This window comes from Drosophila yakuba, chromosome 3L (genome assembly GCF_016746365.2).
Source record: "Drosophila yakuba strain Tai18E2 chromosome 3L, Prin_Dyak_Tai18E2_2.1, whole genome shotgun sequence".
In the NCBI taxonomy this organism is placed as follows: Eukaryota; Metazoa; Arthropoda; class Insecta; order Diptera; family Drosophilidae; genus Drosophila; species Drosophila yakuba.
Window position 1 is genome coordinate 11351377 of NC_052529.2, and position 16926 is coordinate 11368302.

General features: G+C 38.1%; 1 protein-coding gene and 1 long non-coding RNA gene across 2 annotated transcripts; one reads left to right on the top strand and one right to left on the bottom strand.

The window, feature by feature from the left end:
• Positions 1 to 4858: 4858 nt before the first annotated feature.
• On the bottom strand, positions 4859 to 6449 carry LOC120321543. The gene is made up of 2 exons (XR_005561200.1): positions 5981 to 6449; positions 4859 to 5441 (listed from the first exon to the last, which is right to left on the bottom strand). It is a non-coding gene; the product is annotated as an uncharacterized LOC120321543 (long non-coding RNA).
• Positions 6450 to 12729: 6280 nt separating this feature from the next.
• On the top strand, positions 12730 to 16397 carry LOC6533693 (protein scylla). The gene is made up of 2 exons (XM_002094362.4): positions 12730 to 13400; positions 14210 to 16397. The coding sequence occupies exons 1-2, from the start codon at positions 13331 to 13333 to the stop codon at positions 15019 to 15021; spliced, it is 882 nt and encodes a 293-aa protein (XP_002094398.2). The 5' UTR covers positions 12730 to 13330; the 3' UTR covers positions 15022 to 16397.
• The last annotated feature ends 529 nt before the right edge of the window (positions 16398 to 16926 follow it).

Genomic DNA, 16926 nt, shown 5'->3' on the forward strand with positions numbered 1-16926 from the left:
TAGAAATATTACAAAATTTTAAAACTCCAAAGTGGCGAAAAGGGTCACTTAACTTAAAATGTCTTGTCTATAAAATTATTATTATATATGATAAGTGTATTTGCAACTTCGTTTGATTCGTAACTCTTTGTCTCTTGTTTTTATATAACAATAATGGAAACTAGAAAAGTGCTTTGATTTGCAAAATTGAGACGGGTAATAATATGCGCTCAGTGGAGTCCAGATAAATGCCCCAACATATATACATATAAACAGATATATATTTTTATCTTTATATACACTTGGATTTAGTGCTCCATTGAGCAAATTGTCCACAGGCTAAGGGTACAATTTCAGACAATCCATGCAAATGAAACTGTTTAAATGGATCCGCAAATGGACTGTGGTCAATGCGTTTGTTTTTTATTTACGTGCATAATGTTGTCCAGTGGGGCAAGTTACATAATGCCCCATTATTCAGAAGTGTAAATTCTGCGTTGTGGCTGGAAATATCAGTTAAGACAATAAGCCAAATGTGCACAGTTGTTATTACTCAAACGGGATGCAGAAAGTTTCTAGAAAGTTCTTTAACAAAGTCATAGGCTCAAGTAACTTAACTATTCAAGTTATGAGCTAAAAGTTCAATTAAATATGCTCATCTGATTGTTATTTATTTTTGGGGTATTGATTTCTTTATATGTACTCATATTCAGGAATCAGAAGTGTGCTTATCACCTAATGGAATTTTAAGTGCACACTTCCGCAAGGAAACTGAAAACTGCGTCATTGTTGGATTTTCGGAACTGAGTTATTAAAAAACTTTGCATGGCAACACGAACGCGAAAAAAAAATATGTCAAATTTTAAAATACATTTTTTGTTTTTTTTCCAAAATAATAATTGCTCTGTTTTGGTGGAACTGTTGTTTTGATTTCCTAATCAGCAGTGAGTTGCATGTTTCACATTTTTTCTGCTTCAATGTTTCGTATCATTTTTCAAAATCGCAAACATGCAAGTCAGGCAGATTAAAACTCAATGCAATATTAATTCTTATGACACCTTTGTTATTTATTCCAAGTCTACGTAAGCTGATGAAATGGCCAAGAAAATAGTTAAACTCTTCTATTTGGACATAGTATCGAATAAAATGTACTGCAAGTTGCAAAACGCTATTTCTAGAACGAGTTTTCGCATGGAAACAGCGAGTTGAGTCAGCGTCAGATGTTTAATACTATAGATACTATAGATAGGCTCCAAAGTTTGGGGGTATACGTAAGTGGATTTCTCCCCGGGAGTACTACTTCCACTCACCGTTTTCTTGGCTGGGTTCTTGGCTGACGTGTTTTCCAGCACGAAGCCATGATGAAATATTAAAGTCGTCAGGAGAGACACACCACATATCGCGGCTGACTAATGCGAATTCGGTTGCTATGCGCCGCACTCAACATTCAACTGGCAAACTTTCGACTAATGCAATCTGGAAACAGAGTCAGTTGCTTTCTGAAACCAACTAGATAGTGATACATATGGGTATCATAATATGCTATATTGTGGTTTTTTCAATACTGAATATTATGCTCATTTCCGCTGAAAAATATGTAAATTTTATTATACATCATGCATATATAAATTGTATTAAATATATTTTGATACATTTTCTTTTACTTTTACTTTATGCATATATAAATTATATAATATATATTTTGATATATTTTCTTAAATACATCAAGTTTCATGTATATATAAATTATATAATATACATTTTAGATACATTTAAATGTTAAATATTTTATTTAAGATTTGATTCTAAATAATATCCCCACTTAGAATTATCTTTCGTAAAAGCTATTACTCTGCCATAATTTCTAACCCTGTTGAAATACGCACTGGATGAGCTAATTGCAAGATACTTTTCCACTGCTAAAAAGCGGGGAGGCTCGACATTTGGGTGACACACTTTTCTTATCGGCTGCCATCGAGTATCGTGTTTACCCAATGATCTAATCAGTGAGCCATAGCGCTTCTTTGTTCCCCCGAAAGTTGCGAAAGAAGCAGACACTGTGTCTACGCGATTCGGGACATGTTCGTGTGTGTTGATTTTGGGGCGACCAACTGGAGGGGCTTGGGTTGGGGGAAAAGTGCAGGGCACTGCTGGAGCTGGAGGAACCACGCCATTTCAGCGTATCTGAAGTGCAAAATGTTCGCGATAAAACACGCGACCTTGCCCAGTCACAACACAGCACAGCACAAAGAGCCATAAAACGATGAAGTAGTCGGGTAGTAGAAATGGAAATGGAAGTGGAAGTGGAAGTAGAAGTACAAGTAGAAGTTGAGTTCTATACGGGAACATGACGCATATTTTCCCTGGAGCCCGTTAAATATTGATTTAATATTCTGCAAATATATTTACACAATGGTGCTGCGACTCACCTGTTACACAGTTTGGGCTACAAAAATAGCGAGACTCCTTTAGAAGTTTTGAAAAAATCATTATTACTATTCCACCTTATAAGGCAATGTATCTTTGAATTGTATCTTTGACAAAGAGCTGTATCTTACCAACATATTAAGTATAATTAAATAATAGTTTAATTGTCTGTTACTTTGAACGCAACTGTAGTTCTTCGTACTATACACATATAGTATATGCACAAAATCTGTCAGACGATTTGTCGTCGGCGAAGTGAGTTCACCTGGGGCTAGATAAGTTTGCTGGGGGGAGGTAATGGAACCACCTCAGCGAGGTAGAGAAAGAGGTAGCGATAGAGGTAGAGATAGAGAGAGAGAGAGGGAGAGTGGGGCTCTTTGGGTCAATACTGGTTGCGAAAACTGTTGACTGATACTTAGACGGTCGCAAATTGCCTTGTTTTCGTTATCGCTGTTGCTTTTGCTTTTGCTTTTGCTTTTGCTGTTGCTTTTGCTATTGCTATCGTATTTAACATCTGGTAGACAAACAGGCGACGGAACGACCTCCATGGAGAACCGATTCCAAGTTATAGGCTAACAAAGGTTCTAGTACCGCTACTTTACAGAATCGGCGTAATATAATCAATGCATTTCATCATTTAGCCGGGTATTTCTGCTAGAATTGAACGTTCTAAACGAATTTGCTACAGTTACAGATACAGATACAGTTACAGATACATTTACTTATTACCATAAATAAATCTAAAAAATGCATTATTCCATTTCGTAACGCTTTGGTGGGTTAAAAAAAAAATGGGATTGACATGATTTAAGGGAGAAGGAATGCCCGTATATTAGTGGTCCTATCTGACTTTTCCCGAACTTTGTGATCGATGTCAAAACACGGCGACCTCAACGAGCGTCGAGTAACAGCGGGTGATTTTGGGAAAACCCAACCATTAACTCATTGTGGAAAATTTGAGGATCATTTCGAGGCACTCTAGGGTCTGCTCTTCTCATCGCAGGTATAGCGCAGACATTCGAGGGCTAGGAAAACCAGAACCTGATGGGATCCTCGCATCAGGTATAGAGTTGTGATGGACAGGACGGTAAGGGCGGTACAGGGGCAGGGGGCGTGGCAGGCGGTCCGCACTTTGGGCTGATGAAATCATTTAGGCAAATGGAAATCATTTGGGAATTGAAAACATTTGGTTACAGAAACCATTTAGAAATCTTCAAAACGACTGACTGTCGCCTGGAATCATTTCCATTTCGCAACGCTCTGCATAAATTACGCTCATCAAAAGTTCGAGTCGTGTGACACTTTATACTGTTTCCATTTGTTGTTATGCTAAATCTATTCAAGTCTTAATTAAATTGAATTGATTTAGTGCGACTAAATGAACCGGGAAGCGGATTGCACCATGTTCTATTTTCGGTTATTGCACAAAATCAATCGACTCCTGACCTCGACAAACAGGGACTTCTTGAGCGCTACCTGCACTGAAAAAAATAGTTCATATATGAGATAGATATTATGTTCATTACAGTTCAACAAGTTCTTTTTTCAACGCATTTCATTATCAAATCAAAGTTACATTACAGCATTTTAAATCCCACGTTCATAAGTTCTTTATAGTTGAATTATAATTTTTCTTAAATTTTCTTAGCATGCCAAACGATTATTTCCTTTGTGCACTGTTTGAGAAGGATAAGGACTTCGAGTTCAGGACTAAAACTCAGACACAGCCAACTTTTGACCTTCGCAGCACACGCAATTTCAGGGGTGATTAGCGCTCAGATGTTGGGCACATGGCACCTACCCCCTCCCGAGTTTCCCTCTTCCCATTTCCCACACCCATTTCCCTTTAGCTATATTCCTCTAAACTCATTCCCATTTCCATTGCCGGTCGAGAGTTGATTCCATGGCTAGACGAGGGGCAGGGGGGAAAGGGGCAGGGTCAGAGTTGAGTGCTAAATTGATAAATTGCCTTGATTGGAAAGGAAGTTGCGAGTTGCTTGGGGTTGCATTGTTTTCCCCTCGCTTTCCTGCTCTACGGTTCTGTTTTTACGGTCTCCATTTCCCGTAGAGCTCCAGCTGGGCGGCCATTAAAGAGTACGAGTCTAGTCGAGTCGAGTCGATTTGAGTCACATCCCTAATTGTGAAAGGGGGTGCAGCTAAGCCATCGTTTCCTCAATCTCTGTTTATAATCAACTTGAACTTGGATGGTTACACGTCGGTGGTTTTTTTGTTTAATCCTATTTGTTGCTTCCAGACGTAATACCTTGTCCATATATGTGGTGTTTTATGGATAGATCGTTGCTATATGTGTGTTACTTCCCTACTTATGGCTCACCTGACATTAGTCACCTCTTCATTATCAAAATCGATCATTCGAGCTCTTTTACCAGTCTTCTTTCTTTCTTTAGGGCAATAAAAACTGACACACTCATTCAGTTAAAACTTGATTTGATTTGCTTGATAACAAGTATGTATTTGCTAGTATTAGAAAGTATCAAGTGCTCTTTTTACTGCACACATAATCACAATACATTGAAATGGGTTAGGGATTTGCATAATGGCATGGGGGCGGTCATCAAATTCCCAGCTGGATCTTGACATTGTTGATGGAATCAGCCATGGCACTCTGATTATATAAACTGCCGCTCTTTATCAGCTCCATTGTGGCAGGTCTCACATGACAGGTGTGTCATAGTCAGAATCCAATCCAAGCCATACATACATATATTCCCACATACATATGTAATGCTCTAAACAACGTTCCACCATCATCACCATCATCATCATCGTATCAACTGTGTGTATCAAATTTTTGCATAGTTTTCCATGGAACTAATCCACGTTCATCAACCGAAAGAGGTGAAAAATGGGGGGGAAGGCGGTGGAAAACTAGGGAAACGCTGGGATGAATGGCGGAAAAACAAAGGGGTTGAGGGTGGGGGTGTTGGATACCTGCCACCCAGAACACATGTACATGTCCAGTAATTTCATCATTTCTACGTTTTCTCCAATTTCATGAAACTTTACGTAGTCGTCTAAAAAAAAAAATAAAGTTAAACATGAAATAGAGAGGCAGAGTGGCAGAAAGAGAAAGAGAGAGAGAGGTGATACAAAAAGAAGAAAAGAAATGAAAAATAAAAGAAAAGAAAAAGAACTCGAACCCGTTGCCAAGCAGAAAATGAACTATTGATGGAAAAAAAAGCTGACGGCGAATGCACAACACAGGCAAAAGGCACAAAAGATACAAAAGATACATGGCATGACTTTGTAGCAGATACAAATACGGGCCACCTTCTCTAACCCAAAAATTTCCGAGGGCTTCAGTTACGGCAAAAGTGTTCTTTCACGTTTCATATCCACTAAAATACATACATACATAGATATACATAAATAGGCAAACTAAAATATGAAGCATTGTAGTTAATGAAGTGCACGTTGTATCTTCATTTAAAGTAGCTTTCATGCCAGTTTAAGTATCTGTTAGATAGTTTAAGTATCTGTTAGATATCTGTTTTCATCACTGGCTGTATTTGAATTTATTTTCATAATAGCTATTAATTACAAATGAACGAACATGTTGGTATCTTCCACTGCAAAGTCACACAATTATCTCCTTCATTATGCACACGCTTAATAAATTTACAGATAACAAGTTCTCCATTCTGCAGGTTAAGGATTTGAGAAAAGTATCTTTAAGATGCAGCCTAGGCAGTTGCACCTGTGTGGGTGCACGTACGTACATACGTACGTGTGTACGTGTGGGTGCATCTGTGTGCAGAATAAAACAGATGATTGCCCATAAGCAAAACGAACAACAACAAAGGCCGGCCGGGCTCCAAAGTGCTATCTCTCTCTCTCTCTCTCGCTCTATCTCTCGCTCTCTCTCTCGCTTTTGGGGGGCCCTCTCTTCGCTCTGTTGCAGCGGCGAAACAAAAAATAAATAAATAAATAACCAGCTAAAAAATAAAAGAAGAGAAAGACCAACAACAACAAGCAAACAGCAACACAAACACTTACTGCACACACTCACACACACGCGCACACACTTGCACACACTCGCACACCAGCACACCAACACTTGCGCACACACACAGTGGGGCACAAATGGGAAAGATATGAAAATGAAACGTTGCCGTTGAGCAACTTGATTCCAATGGACGCGGCTCACTCAGTGAGTGAAAATTGGCAACGGCGCACAAGAGCCGTGTGTGCAGGCAATAAGAAAAAACCAACAACAACGGCCACAAACAACACGGCAGCAGAAGCAGCAGCAGCAGCGGCGGCGGCAACAGCAACAACAACAGTAACAGCTGAGGCAGCAACAAAACCCTAGGCATAATACATATACTTACTTACCTAGCCACCTAGCTGTATCCCAAGATATATATGTGACTATCTATCCAACTTGCCACATACATAGTTGCACACAAACAGCGGGCGCCAAATAAATAGGCGCTACCCTGTTTAAACAATGGCAGTCAATAGAAATAGAATAGGTTCACTTGTAGAAAACTTTTACTTAGTTGCAAATGCATAAAATTTTAGTTTTATATTCAAATCTATATATTTACAGGGTATATTAACTTTAGATGCATTAAACTTAGATTTATAACTTTTCTAATTAATATGTTTTTGCCACCCGAAATTATTAAAACAACTGAGTGCGCTAAACAAGTTAGTCTGTTTATTAAAACACGCTAAATATTCAATAACAAACTCCCAAAGGTTGTTCCACTTGCTACCCCGTAAAAAGTAAAGGAACGATTAGAAGTATCTGCAATCAGTCGTTCTGCATTATTTTTGGATTCCTATATGTATGTACATATGTTTGTATCTATGATTTTAAAATAAAGTGCCATGCACCGATAGAGTTTTTAATCAAGAAAGGTTAACCACCCATGATATCCGTTGACCGATAATGGTTACTATTCCCAAAAAAACAAACCTGTGATTGTGAACCTTAGATTCACTGACATCGCTATAAAGTTTATTAAGTTGATATGAAAGTTTGGGATCGTAAGAAATAGTATGAGAAAGTGCAGAACCTTTTTTAATGTAACATAATAAATAAATACCAAAAAACTAAATTGCAAATGCATAAATAAACTGTTTTTAAACTTTAACTTTAATTAGTTATAAAAAATAAATAAGCCTTATAATTTTTGGTGCATTTACAACCAAGCAAAGTTAAAAAGTTAAGCTCATAGGCCGCATTTGATCATTATCAATATTATTTTGGCCCCCTTTGTACTGCTGCATGTGTGTGTGTGTTTTTGCCGGTGTGTGCGTGTGTTTTTGGGGGGCGCGTTGACTGCGCGAAACGAGTTGGAAAATCAAGATATACATATACGCACATACATACATACGTACTTACGTACGAATACATGCCTGTTTGTATGTATTTCACTGGCTGCGCTTGGAGCTGCGCTGCCCGCAGCGACGTCGGCAGAGGGCAGCGGCTGATTTTGTGTACACAATGCAAAATACACATACAGTTGCACATAGCGTTGGAGCTGGTTGGGTGCGGGGGGTAGTGGGAGGCTCGGCTCAGAAACATATGATGAGCGAAACAGCTGCAAACTCAAAGAAAGAGAGCCAGTAAAATTACTGCAAGTTTTGAGCATAGGCAGAGAGAGAGAGAGAGCAGGACAATAAATGCAAGTAAAACAGCCAAGTGATTAAGCAAACCATTAATTAACGTTGAGTGCATTCAGAAATGCAACTAAAAACTATAGTTATGGCACTTTTCAGCAGGAAAAGCCAATAAGAGAGCCTGTGCCAGTTAACTTGTTTCGCCAACCAGCTGTGAGCGAAAGAGAGACGCTGCTGCATCAGCTGTGAAAGAAATAAATGAGTGAAAGTGTACTCTTTTGATGAGAACTCAAGAGCGCCACTTACATGTGAAACGCTCTTGAGTGGTTTACAAAAACCGAAAGAGCGCACGAACGTATGTTCATTTTCACTCAAATTTAAGCAAAAGAGAATTTGAGACAAAATGTATTACAAAATACAGATTATTTAAAGCAGTAATGAAAAGTAGCGAGAGAATAGAATCTCATTTGGCACATAAATAAATAATAAATAGGCGACTTATTTGCATAGTTACATTTTCCGAGGCGAAATATAAAGTAAAGAGAAACCTTCTGGCCAGTTTTCTGCTGCGAATTCGAATTCGTTTGCATAAATCAATTATGCATCTGTGGGACACTTTTGTCCGCAGACATCTCAATTCAATTGAAATCTAATTTGTGCTCTAATTTTAGGCATTTTCTTTCCCCGAAGACGAGCTGCCAAATCATTTTCGTTTTCCTTGCGGAAAATTGTCACACTCCATCTCGTTCGCACTCGCACGTTCAGTTGGTCACGTCGCCGGTGCAAAGGAAACTCTGGCCGCTAGGTGGCGCCACGCACACCGTTTTGTATCTCGTTTTTCGGTTTTCGTCGAGCAGAAAAATTCATTTTGCACTTTTCAGTTGAAAATTCAAGGCAATGAAAGGGGATATTAATTATTTTATTAAAAATGATACTAATACTAAAAATAAACCTGGAATTAAACTGCTGATTATATAAAAATATATTCATATTTATATTAATTTAAAACAATGAAATAAAATTCATTTTCACTTACTTCTTATCAACATCTTTTTATCAACATATCCCACCACGTCAGCGATTTTTATCTGCAAAACGCCAATGATTTTCGCTTTTCAATTGCAAATCGCCGTTATCGCAGTGGATCGATCAAACACCTTTATCAAATTAGCTTATCGCCATTTGTTTCCCATTTCCATTTGGCTGTCATAAATTACTTGCCAAATTCCTTGGCATTAACTTTGCCCGACAGCCCGGAAACCCATCTATCTATCTACATACATATATATCTGTATATCTTTATATCTGTACCTAAAACTGAATCTGAGTCTGAAGACTTTGCTGGCACAATGAACTTCCCGAATTTCTGCTCGTCATAACTTTTCTACTTCTACTTGTATGTAGCTATTTTTCTAGAGCATTCCGCGAAAGTTGATCTCCCTGCGATAGATAAATGGATAATTTGCCTTTGCCCAGCGCTTCATGTTTTCCTCTTCTGTTTTTCACCTGCTCGTTTCGGGGAAACATTTTGGCAGGGCCTCCCCCTCCAAAAAAAATCAAAAAAAAAAAAAAGAGAAAAAAATGAAAACAAGCAGAAAGAAAAATCAACTTGTTCTTGATAATTTTCTTTGGGTTCTGCACACGTTCAACGATTTTCCCCGCACTTCCACATCTTATTTTTTTAATGAAAATTTATGCATACATGTGTATGTACATGGTACATTGTATGTGTGTATGGGTGTGTGTGTGCCGGTGTGAAAATGTGTTGTGTTTAGTAAAACTAATTTAAATTTACAAATTGCCTTCGAGGGGGCCACAAGAGCGAAAGCCAAAGCCAAAGCGTAAACTTTGTGAAAATTGCTTTCCCGGAAAAGCGGAGAACACACCGAGGGAAAGTTCTCTATATGTATATATGCGCTATATGGCTGTCATGTATCGCAAAGTCACAAAGGCAACAGTTGGGAAAGTGGATTTCAATCTCACACTTGATTGATTTACCTAGCGAATTTTGTTCAAATTTAAATTTGCTGCATTAAACTCGCTTGTTTATTGTTTATGCATAATGATGAAAATAAATTGCAATTGAGTAACAATTGAGATACAAATTTGATTACATTTTCCGAAGTTCTATCTATCTACTACCAACTTTTTTCTTGAAATTATGGAAATGGCCAACCAGCAGGCGTCACCAGCTATCTATTAGCCAAACAAATAAGCAAGCATATGCCCTATAAGCCAATTTATACCCGTATATATCTGTGTGTTGGCCATAAATTTCGCTGATCATTAACCCCTCGCAAAGTCGTCTGTTGGCCGACCTGAATCACAGCTCTTTGTTGTTTATTTTCGAGATACAATTTGTGTGTTTCTAATCAGGCCGTGCCACGCCCCAATAGAGTTGCTGCTGGGGGCGGCGGCTGTGGGTCGCATTTCAAAGATTGCGAAATTTCAAAGAGTGCTCAGGTTTATCAATGAAATCCTTTTCCATTTCAGAATCAGTATAAGTTGAGTTCAGTTCGGTTGAGTTCACTTTGCAATGTGGCAAAGTCAGGGGCCAAGAGTCAAACAAAAGAAGTTCTCGTTTCAATTCATTTATTATCTGACAAAACACATCTACATAAAGCTAATGTGGCACGAAAGATATCCCAAAGATACAGATACAGATACAAATCCACATGCGTGCTTCATGGAATTTCATTTCAATATGAAAGAAATTTGATTTTATTTATTTGAGCCAGCATCACAAGAAGACAAGTTGGATTTCTGCTTTTCTTCCTTAGTTCTCGTTATTTTTTTCTGTCGTGGGGCAGGGCATTCATGAGATACATTTCAATCTTTCGTTTTCAATCTACGTGCAGCATTTTCAGCTTTGGTCAGCAAACAACAATGCCGGGCAAAGGCGAAGGAAAAAAAAAATAACCATCAAGATGAAGATGGCAGGAAAATGCATTCAATTGAAAGGAAAGTTAAGGAAAGGAAAGGACACACAGCCATGGATCATGATATGAATATGAAATTATCCCCACATCCAACATACAACATTCAACATCACACATCGCACATTTTCATTTGCTGATGAAATTCTCGGGCTTGGGTCCATGAATTCATAAGAACAGGTCCTCAAAATAATCGACTGTGCGAGTTTCGTATCAAAGAGCGAGCATTAAATTGAAATTATGATGAAATTCGTCACCGAATCGGAAGAGGATATTTATAGATTTATCCCATTACTTTTGGGGGAAAATGAAAGTTCCTGGAATATGATTTTATGTACGGAAAATTTGCATATTCCTAGTGACAAAAAGGAATGAAGAATTTCTAGTGAATACGAGGAAGAAATTCATTTAAAGTGTCATTACAAAATGTAATGAAATGTTTCACATTCAGCTTTATCAATGAAATCACAGAGATTAGATAGGCGATTTTGTAAAACATGCAAGGAAACAAAGACAGCAATCAGGAAATATATAATTTTGCAATTACTCATTTATTATTGTGCTAATAAACAATGTATTGAATTAAATGTTGTATCTCAAAGATTCATTTATAAGACTCATTTCTTGAGTTTCACCACAGTTGTAAGAAATACTTATACCTATAATATTTTATTATAAAATAATAAATAACTAATTTACATTAAATGTAAATTGTTTTGTTGATAAAAATAAAGAAAATTAATGAATAATAGTGGCCTGATATTTTTCACCTAACCCACAAATGAAGGCTCGTTTTTCAAATAAATAAGCAGTTTTATTAAACCAGATAAGAATAATTTTATTGAACACATTTTGTGCATAAAAATAGCATTTTAATGATATTAAACTGATAAACATATATTTTTTTACGAATAACCATAAAAACGGACGCAGAATATTTAACTGAATCCGAATCCGAGTACGTAGCATATGAGAAACTAAAGGGAAATGCACAATGGCAGCCCTTTTATTAAATATTTAATGGAAGTAACGTTTGCACAAAAACTTTGATTTAATATTCCTCATAGGGATTTTCCTGCGACTTGATGGGTTTTCCTCTCGAGATTTACTTTTTGGTTGCTTGGTTGCTTGGTTGCCGAAGCGGCGAGCGATGTAAAATTTGCATTCGCCCCGCTTCCGTGGAAAAGGCGAAAAGGAAATTCTGAAGATACATTCGTATCTTGTAGCTCTGGTATCTCTCGTATCGTTTCGTATCTTTTTTGCGGCCTGGCAACAGCCGCTATTTGCAGCATGTTGCAACTTGCAACTGAGTTTTCGTTTTCGGAGTGGAAAATTTTTTTAGCCTGCCTGCCACGCTGCCGGCGTCGCAGTCGCCGTCGACGACGGCAGCGGCAGTAATATGAATATGCCGGGGTGGCTTTTTGTTGTTGCCCTCCTCCCTCTTTATTTTTTTTTTTTTCTCATTTCATTTCGTTCCATTGCATTTGTAGTTGTTGTTACTTTATTCGTTTCCTTGCGGGAGAACATTTCCAATTTTCATCCTTTTCGTGGTTTTCTCCCAATTCGGGATTTTCTTTTCCTCTTTTCGCGTCACGTACGCCGTTGTATCCCTCTCTGTTGCGCTCTTTCGCCGGCCGGGTTGTAGGTGCGCATGAGCGAGATGGCGAGTGAAACAGCTGTGCGAAGAGCAAAACAGCAAAAGAGAGCGACGCTCTCACAAACGACGTCGACGCCAACGGCGACAGCGGACCGCCGAGGAGTATAAAAGGCGGCGCGCCGGCAGAGAAACTCATAGTAGCTTCGAAAAAAACACTGAACACAGTAAACAAGAAAACAGACTCTCGCAGCCAGAAAATCAAATGAAGCAGCAGCAGCAAAAACGTGCATAGCCAGACTTTTTCCACTGCTTAAATATTATACAAAATCCAAGAAACAAAATTCAATCATTCAACACTGTTTCACGAAGAATTCTATGCTACTGACGTTATATTTTTAAACTAAACTAAACATTTAAAATTTGCCATCAAACAAATGCAACGGACCAACGCCATTTAAGTGATACAACAAAACAAATAAAAGTTTAAACAACATAAGTGCTGTGATTTCCACTACAAAACAACAACAACAAGCAACCAACCAACCAACAAAACCAACCAACCAACAACAAATGTTAATTTAAACTGCAACCAGAACGGAAAGAGGAAGAATTAAAGCAATCAGCAAGAAAACAAACAGCAAATTGTGATAAATTAAATAAGCTTAATTAAATTGTAAAAGTGATATACAAAGAAAGGCGTCGAAAGCCGTCGGAAAATTGCAAGCGAGCTAGCGAACGAACGAACGACTTTCGATTCGATTCGACTTTCCAAGCCAACAAAAAAACACACAGAAAACCGATGAAAATGGATGTTATTGCTCGGGAACAAATCATCTACGGTAGCCTGCAAGGATCAAACAAAAATAAAGGTAAGTTCATCCAAAATTCGAAGAGCAATACGTGTCTTTGTCTATAGGGAAGAATCGCGAAGGTTCCAGAAAGATCTTAAAATTTTAAAACTTGTGCTTCTCAAAATGCAGTCTACTTTATTTTAATTGAATATATCAAGCTTCTTTTTAAATTTTGTATGAACCTTTAAACTGTTTATTATTTTCTTGAACTTGTGTAAGAAAAAACAAAAAGAGAAACAACAATTGCTTTGCAAAGCTCCTTGAAATTTCATCAGCAATTAACTTTGTAATTTACATTTACACAAAAAAATGCATAAAAAATCAATTTGCAATTACAAAAAGGAAAAATGTCATAAAAAATCATGTTAAATTGTTCGTCACGTACGCAAATTAAAGCAACAACAAAAAACTCCCAGCAGCAATAAAAAAGAAAAAAATGATTTTTTCATTTTCTTTTGGGCTCTCTCTCTCTTTGGCCCTCCGTCTTTTCACCGTTGCCTTTGCCCATCGCTTCACGTTTGCGTGCTGCGCTTTCAACTGTCGTTCGCTGTTGCCAAGCGGCTGTTGCTCATTGCCTAGTTGTTTGTTTTTGGCTTCCGTTTCGTTATTTCTCCCTTTTCTTTTTTTGTTTTTTTACAAGATGTAGCAATAGAATTTAAGAGGTGTTTTAAGACGTGCGAACGAAACGCATTCGTTACTACGTGAAATTAGTTTGTACACAGTTACCTCAGAAGATATAGTAATAAAGAGTTAGGAAATAATTAAGCTCTTGTTTTTGGCAAACATTTTACTTATCAAACATTTTCGCTTCTTCTTAATCATTCCAGATTGGACCAGCAGACTGCCACCGCCGTCGGCATACACTCTGGACCTGATGTCCAAGAAGGCCAAGACAACTGGGGCCAGCAGCAATGGCAGCAATGCTACCGCCACATCCACATCCACAACCACATCCACAACCGCATCCACAACCACATCCACATCCAGCAGTATTAAGCACAAGCAGCCGGCGGGCAGCAGCAACAACAATGTTGGCCAAAGTCAGAGCAAGAAGACAAAGCCCAGCGGCAGCTACAATAGCAATAGCAACTACTACTACTACGCTGCTGACGAGGAGGAGGAGGTGGGCGGTAGCAATGATAGCTCCTCGCCGATGAGCAACTACGATAAGAAGGCCGTCGAGGAGCTGTCCCTGCGACTGCTCGACGAACTGAGGGCGGCCAAGTCGCGTCATTTGACCTGTACGGAAGTGTCGCTACCCTGTGATCTCACGCCGAGCGTGGCCCGCGAAATTATACGCGTGTCGGAGAAGGAGCCCCGCGGCATACGCGGCTGCACCATCTACATTGAGTTCGAGGATGAGCCGAAGAATTCGCGTCGCATTGCCTCGATCAAGGTCGATCCGGATACGGTGTCCACATTTGAGGTGTATCTAACCCTTCGTCAGGATCATCGCGGCTGGACGTCGCTGTTGCCGCAGTTCATGAAGAGTTTGGCCCGCACGATCACCATCAGTCCGGAGTATACGATCACCAAGAACAAGTTGTATTCCGCTGATGGTTTGGGTGCACGCAGGAGCTATAGCTTCGGCAGCCACGCCCACAGTCCCAGTGCGGCCATCGCCACGCCCACCAACTAATGGTGATCAGCAAGATCTGTCAGATATGCATATATCTTCTCGCATATATGTGTCTGCGCGAAACAAAAAGCAAAAAACACCACCCCTGTGATGATCGAGAGCAGTAGTTTGTTGCAATTGAAGTGCAACAACGAAGCAAGTATTCGAAGCCACCCCACCTACACCACACACACTCACACACATACACCTTTAATACACACACACCCACACACATAAACACACAAACACACATTAGGGTACGCCAACCACACTCTCATACTAATACTATATATGCGGACCGTAAGGCCCGATTTTTGTAATTGTGACTCTCACCACCATTTTACTTAGATGCGTAGTGCTATAACAAATAACTAGAGTTTTAAGTTGTTTCTCCTTTTTCAAAAACGCAAAAGCAAGAAAAACAAAAGGCGACAAGAGCGAAAAGAAAAGTAAAGAAAAACCAACATGAAATTCAAAGACGGCAGCCCCACGAATCAATCCCAGAATCATATTTCTGGGGCCTTCGCTTTGGGGCTCGCCGGTCGACAACTCATGAATATGTGATACTGTTTAAGATGCTAAGAGTTTTCTGCCGGATGCACCAAAATCCGGCAAAAGACGTTGATAAAATTACACATAACACAAACACACAACACACAAACACACCACACAATACACACAACACACCCCATACACAAGAAAAACCACAATACAAAAGAACAGATTTTTTTTTAAAATTGTATGCTATATAGTAATAAACAAAGAAACCAACAAAACAAACAAACTTGATCTTGGTAAATTTAAAATTTAACTTTAAAACTGTGAGAGATGATGAGGGCCTCTAACTGTGAATGAGGCAGATGAAGAACACACGCTCCAATTTTAGTTAGACGCAGCTTGCTGCAATAAAAATTTTTTAAATTATTAATTAATATTAATTAAAACCAACAAATTTTAGGATTTTAACAAATTTTTATATATTATTAAATGTATAGCGCGTACTACACAAAATACAACAAAAAAATAAAAACACAAAGAAAATCCACAACAAAAAAATACAAATAAAAATTTAAACTAAAAATGAGAATAAATTAAACTTAAACAAAAAAAAAATCAAGCATAAAATTTAAGGCAATGAATATCTCAGTAAATGTGAAAGCGTAAAAAATTTGTAAAATTTTTTTGTCTGTGTAAAACTCCCAATGCGATATGAAAACAAAAACTTAAATGTAGCAGCAAAAAACAAAAATCAAGAAATCGTCAAATAAAATGTGAAAATTTAATTAAATGCAATGCGATATAATTTGTAAAAATTACAATTAACGTAATGAGGAAAACTTAATGTTCTCACAAATACATTAACACACCATTCACACATCCACACCAACATACAAAAACACACACACGAAAGTATCTATTACCAGCAAAAAGTATCTATCAAATCGAAAAAAAATACCTATTTATTACAAAAAGAGAGAGAAAGAAAGAAATAAACAAGCAAAATACGAAAAAAATACATGTATTAATTTTTTATTATTAAAAAAGCAAAAGCGAAAACAAAAATATATTGTATTTAATGTTAAGTTTTTTTATTGCGTAAAACAACAAAATAATTGTGAGAAATTTGTAACCAAAACAAAACAAAACAACAACAAAAAAAAAAACCAACAAAAGCAAAAACATTTTGTGAAAAAAAAATCATACCACACATACAGAGCAAAAAACAAAGGCAAAAAAAAATTACAAAAATAAAAGCATATAATTTTTCCTGCGCTAGCGGAAAATAATTGTGGAAAAAATTAAAACAAAACAGCTTTCTTTTCTGCCAGCACTGCTGCATCCCAGGGGCGCTCCAAAGGGGCGATGGGGCCGGGGAGTGTGGGGGTGGGAGGGGCAGGGGCGGTTCAGCTTGTTGCGGGTGCAACT